This window comes from Apostichopus japonicus, chromosome 11 (assembly GCF_037975245.1).
Source record: "Apostichopus japonicus isolate 1M-3 chromosome 11, ASM3797524v1, whole genome shotgun sequence".
Lineage (NCBI taxonomy): Eukaryota > Metazoa > Echinodermata > Holothuroidea > Aspidochirotida > Stichopodidae > Apostichopus > Apostichopus japonicus.
The window spans coordinates 18,359,238-18,386,527 of NC_092571.1; the positions used below are offsets into that span (position 1 = coordinate 18,359,238).

The 27,290-nt window shown below is 37.1% G+C and overlaps 1 protein-coding gene across 5 annotated transcripts in view; it reads left to right on the top strand.

Annotated features, from left to right (window-relative positions):
• Positions 1–22,392, top strand: part of LOC139975993 (endothelin-converting enzyme homolog) — a 69,260-nt gene extending 46,868 nt beyond the window's left edge. For all 5 annotated transcript variants that reach the window (XM_071984323.1, XM_071984327.1, XM_071984328.1 and 2 more), the window contains 20 exons: positions 2,804–2,845; positions 4,292–4,357; positions 4,883–5,044; positions 5,998–6,081; positions 6,875–7,083; positions 8,370–8,438; positions 9,054–9,176; positions 10,650–10,736; positions 11,475–11,605; positions 12,149–12,371; positions 13,107–13,205; positions 13,756–13,833; positions 15,311–15,473; positions 15,771–15,822; positions 16,145–16,212; positions 16,372–16,502; positions 17,086–17,151; positions 17,629–17,727; positions 18,690–18,766; positions 19,025–22,392. In XM_071984323.1, coding sequence (XP_071840424.1) covers positions 2,804–2,845; positions 4,292–4,357; positions 4,883–5,044; positions 5,998–6,081; positions 6,875–7,083; positions 8,370–8,438; positions 9,054–9,176; positions 10,650–10,736; positions 11,475–11,605; positions 12,149–12,371; positions 13,107–13,205; positions 13,756–13,833; positions 15,311–15,473; positions 15,771–15,822; positions 16,145–16,212; positions 16,372–16,502; positions 17,086–17,151; positions 17,629–17,727; positions 18,690–18,766; positions 19,025–19,124 — 2,129 coding nt within the window. In that variant the 3' untranslated portion in view covers positions 19,125–22,392. The remainder of the gene's footprint in view (positions 1–2,803; positions 2,846–4,291; positions 4,358–4,882; positions 5,045–5,997; positions 6,082–6,874; positions 7,084–8,369; positions 8,439–9,053; positions 9,177–10,649; positions 10,737–11,474; positions 11,606–12,148; positions 12,372–13,106; positions 13,206–13,755; positions 13,834–15,310; positions 15,474–15,770; positions 15,823–16,144; positions 16,213–16,371; positions 16,503–17,085; positions 17,152–17,628; positions 17,728–18,689; positions 18,767–19,024) is intronic.
• Positions 22,393–27,290: the final 4,898 nt, after the last annotated feature.

A 27,290-nucleotide genomic window follows, 5' to 3' on the forward strand; every position in this document is an offset into this window, starting at 1 on the left:
AGACCAGATGTATTACCCCGATTTTGGGCAAGTTCCCACCATCTTCCCACCTAAGGTTATATTTCATACTTTTATATGTTTTATCCCTGTTTCAAACACGTGTATGAACTAACTTATGCAAGTTATGATGACTATATATTAGACATAGTAGCACCAAAAATATCGACAATGCTGTGGCACGAAAACACGGAAATAAATATCGCTTTAGCACGTTCGTATTTTGTATACGCCAATAAATAAAGTTGCCGAATGTTAGAAAATGAACATTTTCTGTGTGAGGTTGTCATGTCAATGCCGACAGGAGTCGTATTATGATTATTTTTTTTTGTATACGCCAATAAATAAATTTGCCGAATGTCAGAAAATGAACATTTTCTTTGAGCGGTTGTCATGTCAAAGCCGACAGGAGACGTATTATGATTCATACAGTTCATACAATTTCTTGTAAACAATAAAGTTCAACGTCCATGAAATTAATAATGCCCTTCATATTATAAAGGCCACTAAGTAAAGTAGTAACTTCTCGGTTGTTTATGTCGGAAACTAAAGTCACGTAAGGCCAACAGCGGTAGGACAATCCAAAACCTAGTAAACAAGATTAATTATCAACTACACCTTTTGTGGATGCTATTACCGGAGTGCAGTTACTCATTAGTTAGTGGTCCCTCTCTATTATGCTTGATGAAAGCAAATTCAGTTCAGCTCCGGTTATGTACCAACCATATACAGTTACTTGATACAAGGTGTGTATAACACTAGGTGTGTGAATACTAACTCAATAACCTGATAGGATGTTCCTCAATCAGGTGGGAGATCATTAACGTTTGTCTTGACACACATGCATTTGAGTGTGACTTTATTAACGGTAGGCATTTGGCCTAAACTGGAAAAAGTTACTGAATCTCACTCTTTTCTTAGTCTTGAGAATTCGTTATTGCTTTCTTACTTTTAGTTCTTAGTAAAAAAACATAAATATGTTAAAAGATTTAGAGGCGACAGCGAACTCCACTTCGCACAACAACCGTTCATGTGTTAAATATATCATGATAAAAGAAGCGGAATGAAAAGAAAATACTTGCCTTCTTTGCATCTTATTGCCAAGCTTTCATTAGAGAATCATTCGTGCGAGGGCTTTGGGCGCTCTGCAATGAAGGTTTTCTTGAGAAAAGTGCTAACATCGAAAATGAGATTCTAGTAATCATCTTTATTTCAACACTCTTCCATTTGCAGATTGTGATTTTCGCTCTTAATATTAAGAGTATACTCTTTTGTTAAACAAGATTAATCAAACGTGTTAAAAGATTGTTAAGATACAATAAAGTGATGAATTAGTAATCAAAATAAAGTAATTGTTACTATAAGCTTAACAACTACATGTTATAACATGTGTTCGATACTAACTGAATCATGTGGCTTAAACTATCTTTAAAACAACAAAGTTTTATTCATTTATATTTAACAATATAACCCTGTTACTTAAGATTGAAACTTTACCTTCAAATGTGAGTGCTTTATATAACCAGATTTCTAAGCTAATTACCTACGACTAATAATCTTTATCATCTTTCGTAATTGAGATTACAATGAAACACTAGTTTGCGTTTGAAAAGGTGTTGAAACATAATGACGTATACCAACTTTAACAAAGTCCAGAGAGACTTGAGTGATTACATGTACATTTGCATAATAATTGGCTAATTCATCTTAGTCTTGAGATAATGCATACTGCAAATATTCTAGATTTCTCACTTTGTGGTCATTTTTAGGTCAATTGAGGGTTTAAAGAGTTCTCTTGAGATATATTGAAATTATAGAGTACGGTATGCAATATCTCCTTATAAACCTTCATTTTGTTTACATGTTTACACGATCCTGTGGTTTACCAATTTCAATCGTTAATGAATAGAAAAGATACCTAAGACGTTATCTGACTTTAGAGTATAGAAAAATCTTACGAATCACTTTATATTAAATTATTAGGACCAAAAAGTTCTCCCTTGGCTAGAACCGTACGGTTAATAGCGTATATGAATACGAATTGCCTGATGACCGTAACCACACATATCTGTTACTTCGATTGAAACATGAATTAAGATCAAGTGTTCGAAACACAACTTGACTTTTTTTTAGCTTCGTGCATGCATTGTAATAACATGTCAAATTATAAAATTTCCAACATTTTTTTATTGGAATGACAATACTCTCTCTCGAACGAAAGTTTATTAATGATTTACTAGCAAATTATTCATACCAGCCGGTCTTTCAGGCCAATTTCCGTACACGCTGAGTGGTCGATGTGATAAAGCTTATATCGGCATGGATTCCTCCATCCTATTGTTCTAGTCGTAATTATTCACTTTAGCCATTTTCCTTAACAACGTTGTAAGCAAACAAGCACAAGCATTTTATGAGTAAGTAATAAAGATTTTTTTAGCTCTCATGTTTATTTCTCGAGTACTGAAACTGCTTGAGATGATGAGTAACATCATACAAAAATGATTCCCATTGAAGAGAAGATTATTTCGCAACAACTATTTTAGAAATTTAAGATGAATTATTAATTAAGTCAAACCTATTCAATAACTTTTGTGATAACCTTTACAATTAAATTTACCGGTGATGGAACCACTACTAAGACGATCGCCCACATTGCTTGATTCACTGATACATTTTCTTCAGATCACGCATAGTTGATAATTATTTGGAATGATACATATTGTTTCGAATTTAAGAACCTGTAATATAGTCTTACTTTGGACATCTTGATGTCAGTTCTTTCTTTCTTTTCTTTTTTGTCACGCAGATTCCGAGTTAGGAAAAGATTCCGGAAATTCACAGTCAACAGGTTATAAATTACATTACTTTTTACAATCAGATTCGATGAGTATAAACTTCGAGACATCAAGACCATATTTACTTTCCCCGATCTTTGTGCAAGTTCCCACCTTCTTGCATCCTAAGGTTATAATTCATATATTACTTCTATATTTTTTATCCCTGTTTCAAAGACGTGTCGAACTAACTTATACAAGTTATAATGACTACAAATTACACGTATTAGCACCAAAATCGACCATACTGTGAGACGAAAACACGGGATTAAAGATCGTTTGAACATCGTTCATATTTTGTATACGCCAATAAATAAAATTGCCGAATGTCAGAAAATGAACATTTTCTGTGTGAGGTTTTCATGTCAAAGTCGACAGGAGTCGTATTATGATTCATAAAATTCATACAATTTCTTGTAAACACTAGCGTAACGTTCATAAATGAATGATGTCCTTCTTGTTATGTAGGTCACTAAGTAAAGTAGTAACTTCTCGGTTGGTTATGTCGGAGACTTAAAGTCACATAATGCCAACAGTGGTAAGAACGTCCAAAACCTAGTAAAGAAGCTAATCTTCAACTACAGCTTTTGTGCAGTGTGCAGTTACTCATTAGTAAGTAATCGCTCTCTATTGTGTTTGATGAAAGCAAATCCAGTTCAGCTCCGGTCATGCACAACCATATACATTTGCTTGATACAAGGTGTGAATAACACTAGGTGTGTGAATACTAACTCAATAACCTGCTAGGATGTTCCTTAATCAGGTGGGAGATCATTAACGTTTGTCTTGACACTCATGCATTTGAGTGTGACTTTATTAACGGTAGGCATTTATCCCAAATTGGAAAAAGTTACTGTATCTCACTCTTTTCTTAGTCTTGAGAATTCGTTATTGCTTTCTTACTTTTAGTTCTTAGTAAACAAACACAAAGATATACTTAAACATAAATATGTTAAAAGATTTAGAGGCAACAACGAACTCCAATTCGCATAACAACCTTTCATGTGTTAAACATATCATGATAAAAGAAGCGGAATGAAAAGAAAATACTTGCCTACTTTGCATCTTATTGCCAAGCTTTCATGAGTGAATCATTCGTGCGAGGGCTTTGGGCGACAATTTGTTTTCCTCTGAAACGAAGTTTTTCTGAGAAAAATACCAGCATCGAAAATGAGATTCTAGTAATCGTCTTTATTTCAACACTATTCCATTTGCAGAATGTGCTTTTGCTCTTCTATTTAGAGTGTTATCTTTTGCTTCACAAGATTAATCAAACGTCTTCAAGCATTACATTTGATTACCTTTTTTTTCATTGCTAATAGGATCTTGACAATAATCTAATTGAATGTTATCGACATGTGTCGAGAAGTTAATTTAAAGTTTGACTGGTAACAGTACAAACACTTTACATGATTCTGTTTGTTTTTTCTTACTTTCTTCTTGTTCTACCATGTACGCAGATTGTGCTTTAAGTGCAAAGGAAGAAGATGGTAACGTTTGTCTTACGCCAACTTGTGTTCAGGCAGGTACGTACTAAGTTAGCAATGTTGTGCTCAATCATGTACTGGGCAAGTTTCGAATCATACAGTGATCGTGCCGGTAATTTCTCTTACACCCCTTCCAATTTTCACAGTATTTCTTCTGTCATCGGTTTCAAGTAGAAATATTTAACACCATCTTGACATGTTGAAACAACACTTCTTTAAAAGGCCAGTACCTTTGAATGGCCAGTACCTCTGTATTTCGCAACCACTACGACACATTTGGTATACAAAACCTCCATTTGAAAATAACTTGATGAAATGAATTTAGCATGTAACAGACAAATGGATAAGCTTTTCAATGAAGCTTAAAGGGCATGTTTTGGTGGAGAGCTATTATAATTGGATTAACAAATCCTGTAGGGCTGCAATGATGAGCTGATGTAAGCATCAGTTATAGCACAAATTCTCAACAGAGAGCCGAGCTTGGTGTTTTCAATGCTGTCAATGATTAAATCTGACCCCCCGAAATGAGATTTTACTCTGCTCATCACCTTTCTCTAACCACAGCCGCCGATATGTTGTCAAGAATGGACCGAAGCGTGGACCCATGTGAAGATTTCTACCAGTACGCATGCGGAGGGTGGATAAAGAACAACATTATTCCAGAAGATCAGACCTCACACGGAATATTCCACGAGTTAATGGAGTCAATCTCGGTACAATGCAAAGGTGAATCAAATGGCAGCTTTCAAAATATAGTAAGCCATAAGCGTCGATTTGCTTTATAGGGTAGTAGGGTGGTGAGTGAAATTGTAACTGACATCCTTGTGGATGTGTCTAAGCACAGGTGGGCAAAAAATGTGGCCCGTGGACGATCCTTTTGCGATTGCCAGAAGGATATCAAAGCCCTGTTAATGCGTATTGAAAAAAAAAGAAAAGCTTAGATCAGTTTTTGGGCACTTTAATTATCTGTGCATTAATTCAATTCATAACTAAAACATGACTTAAGAGAACAAAAGAAAGGGAGGGGGGGGGGGGTCTTTATCTGCCACGATAAATGGGAGAGGGTCGGTTGTGGGCAGAAGAAATGAATTATTGTCCCTATTCAAAAACGTGATCAAAATCGACGCTTAGGCCTATGTAGTAAGCGATTATGCACGTATATCACTGCATCGTGTTCAGCTCCATTCGAATGCATGATCATGCTACCTATAAAAACAACTTGTGATCACCCAGGGCGGATCCATATTAAATAGGAGGGGTGTGTGACACTGAAGTAGCTGAAACCGACTGCAATGTCCTTCTCCCCGCCCCAATCAAAATTAGATTTGCAATGGTGCTTTAAATTTGGTTTACAAGTAAGGTTCTGTTAATAGTTACATTTTACACCCCCACGCCCCCCCCCCCTGGTTCCGCGTATGCCTGTATACCCGTGTCAGTTACAGTTTCACGACCCCTAAAAGGACGTATACTGTCCATTATGTACAAGATGACAGTCTTTACGACATGACTTATATTTTGATTTGAATTTTAATGTACAATATATACCTAAACGAGGTATACCTGTGCGTACGTATACGCGCAGCGTCGCCTTTAAACTCGTATATAACAAGAATCCATTAGTTTGGTTCTTTAAGTACCGTAAGTAACGTTTCTCTGCAATATTGTCTCTTCTCTTGTAGCTCTTTTAGAAGAAGAGAGACAACCAGAAGAGCCGGCAGCTATCACAAAAACAAAACAGTTCTACCAATCGTGCATGAATGAAGGTAAAAACGATCTACAAAGAGAAAAGGGAAAAAAACAGAAGCATCTCCGTGTGTACGAAATTTGCATAATGGTCACGACAGACAAAGCGGCATTTACACGAAAATTTCCTCTTTTTGTAAATATTGTTCTTAAAAAGCTTTTATGAATTTACTTCGCCGAGTAACAACTAAGAAAGTTCAGTGTAGCCTTTAGAATATATGTAGGCTATTGATTATTCTGTTATAATTTGAAGGGGATAAAATTATCTTAATGCAACGTTCTTTTTCGGAGTGCAACTGCGTTAAAGAAATCAAATTAGGTAGATGTTGTAATGATAGAGCTTGTTATGAATGTGTGATGCTTATAGAAGTATACGTACTGTGAAATGTACTATGCGATGCATTGAACTGTATCGTGAGGTGTAATGATATAGAAACCATCGAGCTCGACATAAGACGTTATTGTTATCAGTTTGTACATCTTGTTCGGAATTATAGTTTTAATGTCGTTTTCCCCTTAAAAAAACCCCTTATACCCACCAATTACTTTTATTACATTTATATCTTCCGCCCACTTATTCAGTTACATGATTATGGGTTATATACGTACATATAATGTTTTAGACAACTTTGCATATATTACGAGTCAAAAGTATGGAAACTCAACATTTCCAGGCAAAATATATCAAAACATCTTTCTATATTGGTTGAGCCTGTAAAACTCCGGGCATATGGTGTTCGGTGGTAAGCATATGGTGTTTGGGGGTCCAAGGGGTATATACCGTGCACTTAATGTTCTCTATTTTTCACTCAGAGGTGATTGATGATAGAGGCACGGAGCCGTTAGGTGACATACTTCGACAGCTCGGTGGATGGCCGGTCGTTAACGACCAAGTCTTTGACGAGGAGACATGGAACTTGGAAGAAGTAGAGGCGAAGATTAAACGACTCACAAACGGAAACAGTCTGTTTTCTCAGAACATTTATCCAGACCCGAAGGATTCACATAATTATATCATAACAGTGAGTTCAGCCTTAATTAATAATAGAGAGTATGAGAGTAATGTTGCAAAGTGATAATCGTATTGGATTAGATCAGTGATTCTCAAAGTGGTCCCTGCCGCTCCCGGGTGGGGGGGGGGGCGTTGGGGAGTCTCAGGGGGCGCTAGATGGTTCACGGGGAGTAGGGGGCGTTGGCACTGATTTGGGTGGGGGCGATTACGACACATCACTGCAGCGATCTGGCCTTGACATAGCTGGGAGAGGTGATCTTCGTCTCTTCCTCACTAAGATGTTTTTTTTTTTTGTTGTTCTTGAAAATTCATCATCTTGTAGGGAATGTAGGCTACTTTTTTATTCGTATATGCATATCTTCGGACAATGTGATTGCTCGATTGAAAAACCGACAATGAACGGTAGGTCGATGGGAGGGGTAGGTGGAGGGGGGGGGGGCATTGGGACAGTTCAATATGGTTGAAGAGGGCGGTCGTCTAAAAAGTTTGAGAACCACCGGTAGATCGAATAAATATACATTCTGCAGAGTATTATCGGCTTTATTAAGTTGTATCGGGTATTGTTTGTAGGTATCACACAGAGTTGTAAACAAGTCACTTTGTCGGGTCAAGTCGAGTCCATTACCAGTGTGTTTTCCTGACTCGAGTTTATTTTTCCGAGTCAGTTTAGTTTTGGAATTTAGTGATTCGAGTCATGGACTTTGTCACAACTCTGGTTTCACGCAATGAAGTACACTTCATACGGCCTTTCTTGTAGTAATTTAGTGTGTCCCTTTTAGTTTACGTTTTCTACCGCTTGGATCAGGTGATAGCAAAAGTTTCGAAAATGCGGACACAAACGTAATCTTAATCCGCAGCAATTTATACACTCAGTGATATAGGATATATAGGCCTTTAGTGAACAAGTTGCTATGGCATAGTTTATAACCTTAACTTTGTGTACTTCGTACGTAATAAACAAAATTTCGAATAACTGTTCATTCATTGTGTTTTCAATGAGCTAAAAAGAATGCTTGGTCTTGCAAGTTCCAATAGTAACATCTCAAACAGAAATACTGTTTGGAGATGTTAATCTACTCCTATCCCCTCCCCCTCCCCTCCCCTCCCCCTCTTCTACCCCATCACCTCACACGCACAGCTAATTGGCATTGTCTTCACAGGATTTTGTCTAAGACTAGTTGTCGTCTGTGATATATTATACAAACCCATTGAAAGTTGAGATGCAGCTTTTAGTTATTCGTATTGGTTTGAGCAGTGATATTTTCCTCTCATTTTTGTTTCCCCTGTTTTCGATAGATCAACCAACCGGGTCTTGGTCTGGGCTCTGGATCAAAAGAAATGTACCTCCAGAATACAACTCACAAGGTAAGACTCAGTAAACGGCCATGACTCAGTAACAGACAGTATAGTGTCACAATTTTGTCTTACGTAACCATTTCACGTCATTGGATCGAGCACTTTTTGGAAATTGCCCCTGTCATATAAACATTCATGCCCCACTCTTTCCCCTCCCCTCCTCGTCCTCTTCGTGAACTTGCTGAGAATGTTCTTGACTGCATCAAATCCCTGATTGCATTTGATCGCCAATTTCTAGTACTTTCTCAACCTGCGGTTCAAGAACATCTGAGGGGTCCGTGAAAATGTTCATCATCGCCATTGTTATCGTTATCTGTATCTACATTTTCATCATCGTCGTCATCGTCGTTGTGGTCATCATCATCGTCATCGTCGTCGTCGTCATCATCATCATTCATCATTATAGCCATCGTCATCATCATCGTCGTCGTCATCATCATCATCTTCAACGTTGTCGTCACCTTCGTCGTCGTCGTCGTCACGGTCTTCATCGTCGTAATCCTCATCATCTCCGTAATCGTCATCGTCGTCATCAACATTGCTACTGAATTGTCGAAGATACCCCAGAGTATCAATGTTGGATGCTCCCTGCCAAATAGATTATTTCTTTAACTTTGTTCGTAGAATGTCGAAGCCTACTTGGAGCTTATGATCGACATTGCCACTGATCTCAGAGAAGATGGCGACAGAGAAGCAGTCAGAGCGGAAATGCAAGAAGTTGTCGACTTTGAGACCAAAATAGCGGAGGTACGTAGTAAGATTTGTTTCTCATATATATTTATTTATCCTGTTTTCTTTTTTATTCGAACTTGCACTCGGAATCTATGAATTTAATTCACTCTTTTGTTTCTACTTTTAAATCATCACATGTACTCCAATCTGCCTATAGCCAACCATTTATCACTTCACTGGCCCGCTTTCAGTGTCGACAACTACATTCTCAATCGAAGTCTTACAACCACAATTCCAATGTTATTGTCATTAGGTTGGCAATATCGTTGTTTAAAAAGTTTTAGTGAAGTTTCTGTAGTCAACCAGAACCGGAAGTTTAGCTTGTGTTTAGAACTGTTTTTTTTTTCTCAGTAGGACTGCCTCTATGTCTCACTATGTTTTCTCAATATAATATGTTGTGACGTCAGAGGTTTGTACATTGAATAATTTAAAAACAAAATCAATCGCACGAATGATATCTTTCTTTCATTTCAAAAAGAATAGAATAATGAAATTTTCAAACCCTTATTCATACATAGCCTATGTGGAAAATATATGTTATGGAAAAATTATGTTGGTAGAACTGTTTGGGACAAAACTGGGATAAGCCTTTTATCAGATCTTTATACAAATTTCAAGTTTGGTCTTGTCACTGTCCTCGGTTCAAGTTGGTCCAAATTCTAGAGGATGTTTCCAACATATCAACCTTAGGAATCCAGTTTTGCAGCCTATTTAGCTAGCATAATTTGACAACTTCAGTGTACTACATACCCGGTCACTGTATCCTGATAAGGTTATAGTCGTCTTAATTGTTTTATTGTTTTATTGTTTTGATTTTTTGAATTACATGTGTTGAAAACAAGCGGCTGGAGATGTTGTCCCGAAAGAACACTAGGTTATGGTAATAGTATTACAATAATGTAACTTTTTGCATTACTAAACCATAGCCAAAATGAGAGCTAAGCCTAGCTTGTAGCCTCACACAAGAAATTTAAAATGCCATCAAAAATTTCAGAAGAAAGATATATAAAACTTAATCAAGTACGTACAGCAGGTTGCCGTTTGGATATCATTGGGATGCTAGGTGATTATATATGTACTAGCGGGGTGTAAAAGTACATGCCGTTTTTGTCTGGTTGCTAGGCAACCAACAGCTGTTCTATCACCTTCACTTAAATTCAGGAAAATTATTCACCCCCTCACTCACTGATTCGCATGCTAATATCAGCTGCTTACCACGGCCACCTCGACAAATTATCAGAAAGGAATATATATATATATATATATATATATATATATATATATATATATATATATATATATATATATATATATATATATATATATATATATATACATATATATATATATATACATATATATATACATATATATATATATATATATACATATATATATATATATATATATATATATATATATATCCATACATGCGTGTGCGTGTTTGTCATCGATTCGTTTGCTCTATATGTTTTCTCTTATTTGCAGATTGTTTTAACGTTAGAAGAAAGAAGAGCCGACATCGCAATTTACAACAAGATGACAATTGATGAACTGACCGAAATAACCCCATCGGTAATATTCATCAACTAATATACTTCCTCTCTTGCCAAATCCCATTAATCAAGTTCATGAAGGATGTACAGTATTTTACTAGAGTCTCTTGGAATTATTTTGAACGTTGCTATAACAACGAAACCTCATTACTCACTTTGAAGGCTCGACTGATAATTTCATTTTTCTCAATATAAGCCTATACTAATCTCCATCATATTTGTCTTCGATATTGGGACAAGCTATTTATCCACAAAATTGCTTCTGACAGAATTTTGGCAGTGTTTAGAAGTTCCATTTTAGTTTGTTCCCTTTTTGCCAAGAAAAAATGACAAGAATATGAAAGGAATATGAAGAAAGGGAAAGCCTCATCTTCCTTTAAATTTAGTGTTGGGTCAAAATTTGCTCACGTATTTTATAAATGAACTACTATTAGCCCCTTTTCGACAAAAAGCGTGACTGTGCATTGCCAAATTCCTAATATATAATTATGCATCATAATTAGATCGAAATAATGGGTAGCTTTACCTCTTATCACAACAGACTGGTGTTCCCCCCCTCTCCCAGTCCTCACCCCTCCCCGTTGCCAGAGTCTTTATGTCCCACGCCCCATTTTTAGTTCTTTCTTATTCCTTACTAGTGCATTCCCCCTTTGCCAATACCCATCACTAACCCCTTCTGACCCCCACTAACCCTCTCCAACCCTAAAGCGTTACTCCACCTCCCTGACGTTTTCTCTGTTTCCAATCTTGGTTTCAGTTTAATTGGCTGCATTACTTCCAGGAAATGTTTGGGCCAAATATTACAATTGATGGAAATGAACAGTTGGTTTGCCATGCTAGACCATTCATGGAGGGATTACACAGACTTATTCAGACAACGCCTAAGAGGTATACTCATCGTTAAACACATATATGTTGTCGGTTACGTGCCTTACCTGTCTGTACACACCATACCCACTTGTACCATCTATACGTTATGTACAACAGTATGCAGCTTTTTCCCTCTATACGTGGTCTGAGTAAATGACCCGTTACTTAACTGCTCTTTAAACTTTCTCCTCTCGACTCATACACTTTGCCATCTAGACGTAAATTGTCAAAAATGATAGCGTTTTAGGACTTTTTAGGACTTTTTTTGTGTGTCATAGCTTTCGTGGATGCAATTCGGAGTTAGTTGTCTTGACTTCTTTCACTGATATACTTCGATATAGCCTCACTCATACTTTTTTTCGAATTTTTAAAATCAGAAAGTTTTGTTTTGGTTAGTAAAAGTTGCTTTTTCCTCTTGTACAGGATGTTTGGTTTTGGCTAATAAAAGTTGCTTTCTTCTCTTGTACAGGATGTTTTGTTTTGGTTAATAAAAGTTGCTTTCTCCTCTTGTACAGGATGTTTTGTGTTGGTTAATAAAAGTTGCTTTCTCCTCTTGTACAGGATATTAGCCAACTATGTATTGTGGCCCATAGTTTCGTACACGATTCCAATGCTAGGAAAGAAACAAAGGGATTATCTTCTCAAACTAAACATCGTCAAATACGGATATATTCAAGAGGAAGCAAGATGGCGACGTTGCTATACGACTACAAATTCAAACTTGTTTCCATCCATGGGACACATGTTCATCAAAGGTCATTTTGATGAAACAAGCAAAGATACGGTGAGTTTTTTGTTTTAATTTGATTTATATTTCTAAAAGTTGGTTCAAACACAAATTAACCTTTGTAAAATCATTATGCACTCAATTCCGCCGAACGGGGGGGGGGGGGGGTGGGAGGAGGGGGGTTGATTCAGGGGCGTTTCAGTGCCTGGGATTAATGTGGGATGAAGAATAATGTATTTCTCTTTTTGAAGAAATATACGTCATTTTCCCTTGGCCAGACTTGCCTCTCGACGCCCTTGTTACCAACACATGTCATCTTCCGATTGTCACATGTATTCCTCCCCTTCCTCTTCTCCCACCCCTCCATCTTACAACATTCCTTTAGATACATTGTCTTCAGTTTTGGGAGGAGGCTTGTGGGAGGGGGGCTTGGGGGAGGGGGTGGGGCTTGGGGAGGGGGAGGGGGAGGGGGAGGGGGAGAGGAGGGGGAGGAAACATGGGCATAATTCGGTGGCACAGCAAGACAATTCATTACTTGGAATAAGGAAGAAACAAATATTATTTATTAAAGATAAAGATAATATCTAAAGCCTACCTCAGTTAATTTCGAACTCCCCGCCAGACCAACACTTGTATATACCGCATGTGAGGAATCCCGCGCAATTATCTGGAACTTCTGCTGAACATTTGCATACCTCCGTAAATTGATAAAAATGTAAGTTTCATTCTTAGCTCAAACTTGAAGGTTTGCAATGTTGTGTCTCATTTCATTTTTTTTTTTGCCTCCTCCAGGCAGAAGAAATGATTGATGATTTAAAAGCGAGTGCAGAGAAGGTAATCTCGAGAACTGAATGGATGGATAACACAACAAAAGCAAGTGCAATCGACAAGGTAAAGTAGAAAATTATGAGGAAAAAAAACAACTTAATATGCACAATTACGTTGAAAATGCATAATTGAAGATATATATGATAAATTTGATGTCGTTGGTCCACAGACTAAAATTCTCAGTTGAAATAAAGGAAACACACACACACACAGAAGAAGAAGAAGACAAAAAAATAATAACTTCCACGTCGTACCTAATGTCAAATAAAAAAAAACCAAAGTTACATTCTTTGGGTATTTACGGATGACAATAATTACTTTTCTCCAATAAAACATATGCACCCTATTCTGCCTACATTTGGTAACATTTTAAAGAACACTGTACCCTCGTTGACCCACTTCCGGGTCAAAGTTCACTTCTTCCTATCTAATCTTCTATGCTGAATACCTTTAGTATACTCTTTTAGACAATCTTCGTTCGATTTTACTACGTTGCGAATATCACTGGTATCGTTCTGTGTCGTAATCGAACCTTTTGTACATGAAGTGACTGTGTTGATGACGTCATGCATGTTTTGTTTTTCCATGGACGATCCTTTTTTTCTTACTACAGGTAAGGGCCATCTCCGAACAGATCGGATACGATGCATTAACGAAAAACATAACGGCGATTAACCACAGATACCGAAACGTAAGTAAACATGTAACAAAAGAGGGTATATTAGGGACAATGTATATTTCTGTAAAGGGATTCTCAATAATTAGGTTGCCTCCGGGCCAAATTCGTCCCGAAAATAGATCTTAATCCGGCCCGAAAATCAAACCCACAAGCTATCACCAATCGGGTATGCGGACCATTAGCCTCAGGCTAGAGTATAATATACAGTCATATACTGGCCTGATCCTGCACATTACATAATGTTATTATAGTGAGATTGTTGATATGCTCTGGCCCCTTGCTAATTCAACCGAATGAAAATTGAAATCCTCTGTGATGTATACTAATGAAGAGGTTGCCAGGACAACATGATCATTTAACTAGTAGGTGGGAAGCGGAGTGGATCTGATTAGTCGGCGGGAAGACAGGATAACACTGATCATTATTAAGGCTACGTTGGATCCTAGTCGATTATCCATGTAAATAGCGCATGAAATCAACTTAATTGTTATGGTTCGAGGAGGTAGGCCTTAGTCTCATGTCAGCATATACAATGAGTATATATAACCAATAATTAAGGTCTGGAGTCAAATTATTTATGCTCTTATTTTTTTGGGGGGGGGGGTGGGGCGAGAGGTGGTAGTTTAGTGGAGGCAGTAGCAAGCATAAAAAGTAACCAAATAAAGAACTAGAACTACATTTGCCTGCAAATACGCACTATTGTAGTGCGCGTCGAGTGCTTGCAGTATTAGGAAGAACTTTTCGGTTGTTCATGATGTTATTATTTGGGCGGAAAACACACCAGGGAGTGAAGGTACCTACAAAGTGAGGGCGCTTGTGAGCGCCGTGACAGGCTCAGAATAAGTTGGTTACGCAGCTACAGAACATATATCAATCTTGAATGTTCAACGTCCAGTCATGTAGGCATCGTTCATTAGGCCAGTAATGCCAATATTGTAGCGCGCATGCGCACTACAATAATGATGCGAGGGTGGATAATAACAACGCCGTATGACTGTTAGGAGGAAGCCTACATAGGGAATGAAGTACATATTGGTAGTTAGGTTAGTGTAGCTGACCGTAAATATAATAAGATTTACTGAGTGCCTTTGATGTAATGGTGAAGAAAATAGTAACAAGTTTTTTTCACCAAGAAACATATAAGAGAAAGAAAAGAAAAGAAGAATCCATATCGATATATCGATGGCGTTATGCATATTTTAGAAGCAAAGCGTGGATATACTTTCAACTTCCATTTACCCGACCCTTTCACTCTTTAAATAATTCTGAACTGTGGTCTGTATGTGACACTTATGATGTGTCCAGTTCTCAAAATCAGAATAGATAAGGTACCGTAAGGTACCCCAGTGTAGTTTGCGCCATCTATATAAAAAGGAAAAGGAGTTGACGCTACAATCTGGATTGTGACGTATTCTGCCAAGCCCTATAGATTAATGATGGCTTTATTATGCATATTCATGAGGCTTTTCCAAATCAACTTTATTCTCAGATTCAAATCGAAGCTGACAAGTATTTTGAGAATTCTCTCGCAATCTGGACGTTATATTATCAAGATATGGTGGACAACTTTAGGCAGCCAGTTGTCAACACAAACTGGGAATCATCTGCTGTCCAAGTCAACGCCTTTTACCACTTTACGCGAAACCACATCAGTAAGTTCTTTTTTCAAATAATTTTTTTAGCCAATAATAATTTGCAAATAATGCAAATAATATTTGAATTAGCGTTACTAGGAACTGACTTTGCCGAATAACAAAAAAATAAATAAAAGACTTAACCCTTTATCGTCATCGATTAAGCTGCCAGGCCTGGAATGGAGTAAGCCTAAGTGAAGTTGTCGAAACAAAATTTCCCATCTAAATTATTTATTTTTAGTTAACGTCATTATTAAAAATGACCATTTAAGGTTAGGGAAAGAAATTGTAACCACGGTTATCTTTCTTTGATAGGATTTCCAGCGGGAATTCTCCAGCCACCATTTTTCGTGAGCAAAGGACCAAAGTAAGTAACCATAGTGATAAAATAACTGTGACGTCACCACTGTATGATAGATTACCCAGTGTAAATCACGTATTCATATCACGTGATCATGTGCTCTGTTTAGAGGCAAACAGTCAATTACCATTACGATGCAACTACTGCCACAAAAAAAAATTGTTATACAGTAAATTCGATGGGAGTCCTGTCTGTCCGACAATTATTGACAAAGCTGAGAAGAAGGGGTAGGAGAGGGAGGGAGGGAGATGGTGGGGGGGGACTAGCAGAAAATCCCAGTAGAAATAATCTTGCGAATTTTTTTTTCATCCTTTTTTTTTTTTTACAGAGCAATGAACTACGGCGGTATTGGCGTTATCATTGGTCACGAATTATCACACGCATTTGATGACAAAGGTCAGTAATTGCTGTTGGTTTTTTCTCCCCTGTGTATATCATTTTTTTAACTTTTCAGTCTTTTTGTAACCTTCTCTTTCCCTTATTTGTTTTCACTGTCCATGTTTTCTGCTGAGAAACTAGCACATAGTATAGTCCATGTTTTATTGTCCATAACAGGAAGCCTTTTCGATGCTAACGGTGACTTGCACTATTGGTGGACACCAGATTCAAAGGCAAACTTCGATAAAAAGGCTCAATGTCTGGTCAACCAGTACAACAACTTCCATGTAGCTCAAGTAGATATGAATGTAAGTACACAATGAAACCGTTCCTCATGCACTTGCCTGTACATTTACCAATGTATGTACTTCCATCATACAATGCTGAGTGCATATATATATATATATATATATATATAATTGAAAACGTAATGAGTTGTAAAATCCAGAACAGTGAAAAAACTTCCAGCCTCCACCGGGATTCGAACCCGGCGTCCCGCTTTATATGCGGACAGCCTAACCACTAGGCTATGGACGCTGATTGTATGTCCAGAGGTTCGAAACCGCTAAGGGAGGTCGTAATTCCACTGTAGGCGTATATATATATATATATATATATATATATATATATATATATATAAATGTAACCTTTCTATACGTTCCATCAGCTTCCTGTACGTTTATAGTAATAAACATGCTAGTTTTTAAGGAGGATACTTTCACTCCTTCCTTACCTGTCTCCATTCTACATATGCACTCAAGTCAAACATCACAAAGTGAGGCTTCGTTTCTTTGTGCGTTTTTATTCCGATATAAATGTACGTGTTTGGAGAAATAACAGCCCTATATGCATTTATTTTTCATATATTGCTCATTATGGTTTATTGAACAGGTGAATGGAGCGTTAACTCTTGGTGAAAACATCGCTGATAATGGAGGTCTCAACTCGGCATATGAGGTACCTTACAATACCATTTTTGCTGATATAATCATTTATTTCGACATTTTGATAAATATTAATTACTCACTGCACTCTTCTCTTCGTTGTTTCCATACAACATATGTATTACAATCTATGTGCATTACCCTATATATGTCTATACGGTATATCATTTAAGTAAAACTAACGATGTGTTGCAACGTTTTATTCTAACGTCCATGTTGAAAATGCATTATAAAGACGATTTAATACTAAACTTTATTGTATTTGTGATATTAAAGGAGTCTTTCATTATAAGTGAATGTCAAATTATACGTATATTAAATTCAAATATATAGTAGTACACATTTCTTTGTAATGTCTGTTCGTGTTAAATTAACCTATCATGAATGTTACTGTTAATTTAAAATGTGATTGTCTGTTCATTCAACCCTCCTTACCACCCCCTCCCCACCCCACCCCACACCACCACCCACTTATTTTGTTTTTTTACAGGCGTATCAAAGTTGGACACATCGACAAAGCAAACCAGAGAAGTTGTTACCTGGGTTAGGTCTTTCCAATGAAAAGATATTCTTCGTCAACTTTGGCCAAGTGAGTATATTTCACTCACTATAAAAAAAAGCCTTGATCTGTAGCCTTATAAAACGCAAATAAAAGGACTTCTTCAAAACGAAAAATATGTTGTCATCGTTTGTCGGAGAAATTGGGCGGAAGTTTGTTTCCATGCCATTCAAGTGGAGCAAAACATTGTTTTTTATTGTCTTCCATCACCCCCACCCCACCCCCACCTTTACTCACCCACCCATGCATCTTTCTACTACTCTCATCAACCAAAAACACTTGATTCAATGAAGCCAAACACCTACTATATCCTTTTATTCTGAACCACTTCTGCGAAATAAAAGGGTAAAACACCTCAGCCTAGTATACGTGTTTAGCTGCATTGAGCGTCGTGTCGGTGACAGTGAAAAAAAATTGTTGCCGAGCAAAACCAGCAGCACAGCAAACAGCGACATACAGAGGCATTCATTGGCCTTACAGCGACTTTCTGGGGTTTACGGCTTCTGTATGCTAGTATAGTTACACTTAGGATTCCTGCGACACATGCGGCACCACTCTGAACTAAGAGAGTAACGAAGCATGTAACTCACATTATACGTACATATACAAAGAAGGGGGGGGGGGGGGGAGGCGGGTAGGAAAGGTCACAACCTAAACATCGTTGGGCGAGGGCAGCAGTGACCTTTGCCCGATCTCGACCCAACGGAAATTTCCCTTTTAACCACGCTTATAGGAAAAAAACACATCGGCAACGATGATAGTTGGTACATCTCTTCGTTCCCAACCTACGTATATATATACAAACCCCGAAATACATTTTTGGTTAATCATTCTGCAAAACAAGAACTTTCGTTAATGTACATCGCTTAATTTTTTACTATGAATTTACCAAGCCTTAGAATTATAAATAAACCATTCAAAAGCTTAATTTAATTGTCTGTGATTTATCTCTCTCTCTTCCCCTCCCCCCCCCCTCCCCTTCTACTTGGCAGTTTTGGTGCAGTTTATCGAAAGATGACCAATTGAGAATGAGTTTAAAGGGAGAGTTGCATCCACCTGGTTCTATAAGGTAATGAACTTTCATATTTTTACTTTATCTTTTTTTTTTTCACTTTCATTTTACGATTTCATTTTTCTAATTAATAACTTACCTTTATATCACACATATACGCAATTGAAGTCACGACGAGACATATCAGGCTATATTTTGTCTCTATCGATCAAATTCTGTGTGTGCGGCTTGTTTATAAACAGATGGATACATATTTTAATCACTATATTTCGAAATCAAGTCTGATTATTTATTATTTGGTTCGATCTTCTGCAGAGTTCTCGGTACACTTAGCAACTCAGAGTACTTTTCTGACGTTTTCAACTGTTCAGTTGGAAGCACATATAACCCAGAGGAGAAATGCAAGGTGTGGTGAGGGACGCCGAACTGGACTTTAATTGGCTTTGACACTGAATCAAAGACCAAGTTTGCCGCATGCGATGACTTCGAGCTAGGTTCCAATAAGGCCTAACATTTCATCACACGTTGGAATATACATGATTTATGCGGGACCAATTTTACGTCAAATAACTTTCTTACTTTTTGTGGGGAAGGGGTGTGGAAGGGGATGGGACGATAAGTTCCTGAACGGAGTAATGATATCAACTTCACTTTTATGTGTTTAATCAGGTAAATCTATTTAAAGATTTGGTTGCTATGGACAAATCACTGCTGTTACTGTGTGTATCAGCTTACTTGTACGACATACCGTCGGTTTAGCAACTGAAGAACGTATTCAAATTCAGAGCTGGAAGGGGGCCAACTTAAGTTATGTAATCCTACAAATTTATAAACAAATTATAAATCAAATTATAAACGTTAACTCGATGAAATATCAGGATGATCAGGGAGGTGTTATTTATTGCAGAGGTTATGACTGGGTATTACTAGTTAGAAGGGAGTGACTGATACAGCTCACGGGAGCATTTTAGTTGTAGCCTGCAGACGCAAAGAAATCCTTCCATCACTCCTATCCAATTTATTATGTGTAACGATGGATCAAACAATGCCAGGATTACAGGCGAACTCACACATATAGCTTCAAAGACTTAATACTTGGTTGTTCCTCCGTCTGTAACTCATCCCTGTTTGCGGCTATGATAAAACAGCAGAATTTATATTGGTTTCATGCTGAAGATTCTTTTCCATAAACACCTTTCAATACTTGGTATGAGCCTGGACAATAATTGACGGCACCACATGATTCATTAGAGTTCCTCTCGGTATAAAGGAACTCTTGTATTCATTATTTACTATTCAGAAGCACGATGCATTCTTTGTACACAAAATTTACTACAAAGATGGCGCCAATTGTGTAACATTTTGGCGTTTTAATGTATTAGAAAATGGCGTACAAACAATGTCTTGCGCAACGTTAGACATTTTTGTCTACATATTTGTCTAAATCTAAAATGTAAATATCGATGGGATGTGAGTAGACATAAAATTTGTATCAACTTGAATGGAAGAGATTGACATGTGTCTAATTGATACCAAGGCAGGGCGAACGGGAAGGGGCAGGGAGGGGGGGTAGGGAGGGGGTAGATGATGATGACGGATGAGTTGTGATAGTACGCGGGAAAGTGAACGTATACACTGTGATTACGCAGTGAAGTTTAAGGTCCGTGTTTCAATTGATAAAAACACTGTATATAATTTACATATCCAATTTATAATAACACAGGATATTAGATTTATGTAAACGCGAATATAGTTGCTTTACATTGGCTCCGTGGTTTTGACGCTTAAAACAGTAAACTTTAAAAGCTTTTCGTTTGTATTAATATGTTTGAAACGAAGAATAAAACAAAAGTTTCTTCTATATTAAACACTATCAATGAAACGACAAAGTAAAATGTTAAACTACTGAAAATGGTTTTGTGGAAACTTCTATGATTTCTGTTTTTATTTTTCTACTTCTGTTGAAATGAAAATAAAATAAGTTATTGAAACTTGAGTCAAGAAAGGACAGACCTTAGTTGCTACCTCCCATGCATACTTAATGCCATTTAAGTTATTAAAATATTTACACAAGTTATAACAACTTATTTTCAAACTTTTATTTTACGAACAGTCTTTAAAGATAAAAGGAGGATGAGTAAATAAACATTTTACATGTATAGCTACAATTTTACAACCTATATGCATATTCATTTATTAGTTAATTATGTAAATAAGCCTTTATTGTATTACGGAGATATCTCTATACATTGTATGGAACAAATATATATTCTATTAAACAGATTCTTCTATGGCAAAGTAAATAAGTTAATTTACTTTTAATTTCGAAACGTTTACATTTTAAATAAGGTGCATGGTAGGCTTAATGGCAGGTGGGAGAGGGGAGGGGGGGGTCAAAATTACTGGGTGTCTGACGTTCGATGGCGCAGCCCATAAGGAACATTTGGATAGGTTTTTGAACATCAGGTAAGAGGGGGGGGGAGGGGAGGAGGGGCGTAAGTTTGGTTGAATGAAACCAGTTGATAAAGATTTGACCAAATCTAATGCTAAAGACCAACGCACACTATATTTTCACATCAAATTACATAGAAGTGATATTTAATTTTAGTTCGATATTAACAGTTTTTTTTTTCAAAAACTTCTTTTTTTAACCGCCACAAATTTTCACGTTACGTTTTATTATCATATGTTAGTATTTTACTTTACAAATGATTCTTAATTTTTTCTCTCAAGAAGGACGAAAAGATTGCTTTAGTCTTGAAGTGAGTTTATTATCGTAAAATAACGTACGGAGTAAATTGATGTATATATGTTTCAAGATATTCTATAAAAGCGACACTGTAATGCTAGAATGCTTCTTCAACGAGCCAATAGTAAATTCAAGTGTTTGAAGCGGCGATATATAAACGTGCATGATAGGTTCAAGATGCACTAGAGTTGAGCATTTTATTCTTAAAGCATCAGTTTAATATCAAAAGGACACCTTAACAATAATTGAAGCAAGCAATGTTTTAAAGCGACATGTCGCGTTTAGATGAGAGGGAATGAATGTTACAAGGCGAAAAAATATTTGTCTTCACCTCTTTACCAATCTCCTCTGTGACGTCAGTGCACAAATGGACTGGCGCAGTTCCGATCCTGGTTGGATGCACATGTCAACAGTATAAGCGCAAATTTAACAACATGAGATGTGACAATTTTCAGTTGGCTGATCCAATTCGTGATGGGAAGGCCGGTAGCCTGGTACTAAGCTGTATTATATTTTAACACAATCCGATATAGGCCTATAAAAAGTAATTTTATGCTATAGGTGTAGGGAAGTTGACCCCGTGCATGGTCACACACCAACCACGGTCTTACCGTTATGTCCGACTGGCCGTATCAAAAGGATGAAACTGTGATATTGTAAGCAGGTATTTTATTATAATATTTTCAGATATTATTGAATATAACAAGAGGTTAAATCAATAATATATAAAGGTAATATTTGGATGTTTGCATGACATTTTAAGATGTACAGTACATTTAATGTGTTTAAGATATTTCTTACTTTTATATATGTTTTAACGTGAATCGCCGGAAAAAAAAAAGCTAAAAAGAAATATTTGAAAAAAAAATGCTATACTGACATGTGACTTCCATGTATCGAAAATGATATCCCATATATACGAAATGTTTACAAATTTGTTGTTTCTCGATTCAGTCTATCGATATTATCTTTTTTTTTTTTTTTGGTTTACTTGGACTTCTACATTATCAGGAATACAATTTCTTCCTATATTTAAGTCATCTTTTAAACTAATTCAATTAACACTTATCCACAGAGGCTCTTTGTGGAAAAGTCCCCGGTTCGAGTCACTCCAAGATTAATGTATGTCGTCCAGTTACAGAGTTGTTGACAATTGACAATTCATAATCATGGACGTTAAATATGAATCTAAGAGACTGACTTCGGTCAGCTTGTGGCTTTGATAAGCCATTGAGGCTTCTTCGCGATTTCCTGCTTGCATGAGGATCTAAAATACATACATATATACATGCACAAGTCATCAGTCCTGGACACGAAATACTAAAACAGTGTGGTCCAATCTGTCGCTATACATTGAGACTGTGAGTCATGACGTTGTCACTTCACAGTGGCAAATGATATACTACGCATGTCAATGAGTGATCGATTCTGTCACGATAACATATAAACTACACACGAATGCGCATTCAGTCTCAGGCACTAAGCTATATACTGGTCGCCCCATTCAAAATATGAATGTCATGTCACGGTCTGGAAACACCAGTAGTAATCACATCGATCCCGGGAGATCATGTTTCACGATCAATTATGAGATGGCAGGTGTAGACTAATATTGTACTAGCCACGTTATCACGACCTAAAGTGTACAATCACATTAACATATTCCACATCCATGAGCCATGCAGGCAAAGGCAAACTTCGTTCGAAAGGATTTTAACACTTCAAGATCAAAGATATATATAGGCCTACGTTGCTTTTTTATAAATATAGAAACAACAATTCCATGTGCAGAATATCTCCGTTCCCACTCATTTCCAAACACGACCACTCCTCCCCTTCTGTTCTCTCCCTTCACTTTCTTGCCCTCACCTCCCCTACCCCGCCTCCCTCGATTGGCACGTACCGTTACATTACGATTCTTAAAACATCTATACTAAAAACAAAGCAGAACGCTTCTTTTTTTTTGTATTTCGATTCTACTTTTCAAATTCCCTTCAATTCATATTGTCTAACTCATATATCAGATCTACCTGAAATTCAAGATGGTTTGTCTTTAGATTTTGGGTTTCCGTTTCAGACAGAGAAACCTATCATTATAGAACTATTCCAGACGGGAGGCCCTGCATGCGTGTGACGTATGTTCTTGATATATACTACCAGAGAGTTTCTCCATAACAAGTCCCTGATACTACTAAACGAAAATGCCTTCGTCGAAAATCTATATTACTTGTATAATGGCGGGGTCATATATAGTGACCCTTTTATCAAAAGATACCTATTTTCTCTCATTCGGATAATCGAAGTCAATAGTTGCCAGAAGGTAGAGTTTGTTTAATTAACAGAACTCTCAATTCTAGTCAAAATAAAGCCTGCACGCTTGGCAGAGTGTGTGTTATATACGTATCTGTATAGTTTAGCCGAATGGACAATCGTTAACTAGAGAACCCGGTGTACGAAATATTATCCACACTGTCTGTGCATGCTCGGTGTTATTGAGTGGCTTACTTTTGACAGACGATGCATGTGCCCTTATTAATCGAATGTTGTAGTGGCTCGACAGAGATCAATTTCATGTATTATTTAGTCCCTTTCTCGATATTTGGTAGGTTTGCTTGTCCGACATCATGAGTGTAAGCTTGACAAAACTAGACGAGTGTGAGAACCAATAGACGTATAGGGTGACCAAGGAGTCGGCGGTTCGTAGTTGTCCCGGAAAATAAGTGTGTGTATATAATATCGTGTATATAGTAGTAGACATAAAGTATGTAGTAGCGTGTTAAAGCCTACTGTCGACTTGGAATATCGAAGCACAGTTTATGTGTTTGCATAATTGTCTTTTTGTAATTATTTTACCGAAGCCTGTCAGTGGGTTTATTGGACTCAGGACCTGAAAAAGCCAGATGCAGCCGCCCAAATATGTAGCAATTCATTAATGATATTGCGGTGAGACCCGGAACCCATTAACGAGTTCCTATGTGACGCCATAGTTAACTGTATTTTTCAATTATGCCGTGTAGAAGTTGATAGTAAAATGTTAACGCGCTCAGCAATTAAACAATCCCCCCCCCCCCACGCACACATGTGCACACACACACACAAAATAAACAACAAGAAACAAACACAAATTAGTAAATATAATATAAAGAAGACGATATTGCTGTGAAATCAGAAAGTGAAGGAATACCAAATAAAATGAGAAAATAAGCTACAGAAAAAAAGTATTGTATACCAAGTGACGAAAATGAAAGCCTATAGCTTTTAATGTTCATGTAAATATGCAGTCGGATAGCTGACACTGTTGACCCCGGATTTTTCTCAATGTTAGGGCGCTTATTCTTTTTCTTTTGAAATAAAATATGAGAGACGCGAAAAGTTACTATATGAAATTTCTGTCAAGTTGATGCGAGAATTTGTACCTTAACCTGCAGATATGAGTAAAGAGCAATAATCGTTTTTTTGTTTTGACGTGGTGTGAAGCGGTAACATAATAACACAGCATCTCGACATATATTTGATATATTTTCCTTAAAACTATTTGTTATGGTACCGCATACCATGACAAGTCAACAAATGTCTTTACTTTCAAATTGAAACATTGTCAATTATAGGACAACCTAGTCCCATGAGGTAGCACATTACAATTGACTATTTGACTATTTTCGTCAAGATATCATGCCAGTGTATAACTTGACAACTCGTCAAATAATTTATTTATGACGTTTTGTGTTGATAAATATAAAACAGCAACTCGACAATAATGCTGTTTGTGGCAAGGTGTTACTCGAGTTACTGAGACTTATATCAACTTATTCACGACATATACATATATAAAGTCAACAACTGGGCAAAACTATACAAATTTGTTGTGATTTTGTGTTATACTGACACAATAAGTACCGGTACTCAATAGCTCAATAGCTGTTCCTTCAAGACCACCGTATTTCGAACAACTCAAAAAATTCCCGGAATACATTCGATTCTCGAATTAACAACCTTTAGTATCGCAATTCGAATTTCAATTTAAAAAAAAAAAATGAGCATGCAGGTCAAACATACCCTGCAGTGAATGGGGTCGGTTATTAATTCTAGATAACATTCAACACGGATAAACCAGGAGGTGGGTTATATAAGTATCTTAGTTTTATAGCCGGGGTGACGTGTCAGTTTGCATGAACACCTAGCTAACCTTCGTAGCAGGTGTGGATATGTACCATATTCTAACGGTGGTATTACGGATACAGTCTGGTTAACCGATACAGCAGTAATACACGTCCGCTGTGCGGGCAAATGAACACCATGCGACAAAAGCTACAAGGAGTGTAAAGGCGCCCTCTTAGTGCCGGGTTTGCTTTTAGGGCATTTAAAAAAATATTTGTATAGAAACGTATTTCAGGGACGGAGGTAGGAGGGCACTGGGGTAAGGGGAAAGCTTTAGCCCCCCACTTTTTGCCATGTCTAAATATTTGAAATTGAAAAAAAAAACTATAGCAACATTAATCTTCATAAACCAATAATAGCTGGCCATATTCGTACAAACTTTGAACATGCCTAAATCAAGTGTGCCCCATTATGAAGGAGAGGATAACCCTGGAATCGTAGAAGCCGATTTTCTCATGCTCCCACCCCCCCCCCCCTACATGTCCGCACATGGCGCAAGCAACGAATGTCTGCCTCTTAAAAATTCCGATACACAATATACAACCGACTATCACTGACTCCTCTAACGTCATGGATGAAGAATAAGCACACACGATGTTGCACTTCATTAACTAAGTTAATTATGTTGTCTATATATACAGTTTAATTTATGCATTACAGAGTAATAAACTGCTAAGCAAAGGACTTTTATCCATGTGATACAATATTTTGGGTGTTACTAAAACGAATGACAATTGCGTTACACATAACGAATGACAATATGTTGTACACACTAAAAAAATGCGTTGACTAAAACGAATGACAGTAATGACAGCACAGACATTTGCTTCAACCGGATATCACAGTTCAGACTTCGTGGGTATCTAGATCTAGTAAAGTACGGAGTACGGACAAAATAAAAACGCACCTTATAGTAAGCGAAATTGTAAGTCTGATTTTAAAAAGTAAATTTAACGTCATTTTTCCGATATTAATTGTTAGAAACTAACAATACTATAATCTTGAAACGGCTTCAGTTATCTTTCTATATAAATCTACAGAGGTAAAAAGCACAGCACTCAAGCGCATTCTGACACAAAAACTTTCCCTGTGGTTTCTATCCGTAAATTACACCAAAACCCTGCAACCACGTTATATGCGATTTTCCTCAAATCATTTTTGCGCAGTAAACCAATAACCGCATTTACTCCACTCCGTTAATCATTTTATCTCTTCTCAATACTGTCCTTCGTTGTCATTCGTTGTCATTCGGAGTCATTCGTTGTCATTCGCCTTCATTCGCAAATGATAATTAACCCTGTACAAAGTCAATTGTCATTCGGTCATTCGCTGTCATTCGTTTTAGTTTGTCCCCAATATTTTGCACAATGCCAAACATCTGATCGGAAATGGAGAGCGCCCTTTTAAAATACACGGTAGAGACCCTATAGTAAGACTATAGGGTCTCTAATACATGGCAAAGCCGTGCTACGGCTCTAATACACTGTAAATACCTTTCAAGTTGAAAAGCCCTCCTTTATACAATAACATTTTCCACAAACAAGCGGCATAACAAAGGCTATACATTTTACTATGCATTGATATAAAAGTGATGTTCATTTATCTATTCTTTCCATCGGACCAGATACCAACCAACTGAAAGCCTTGTAAGAAAAATATCGGATTTGTCATCTC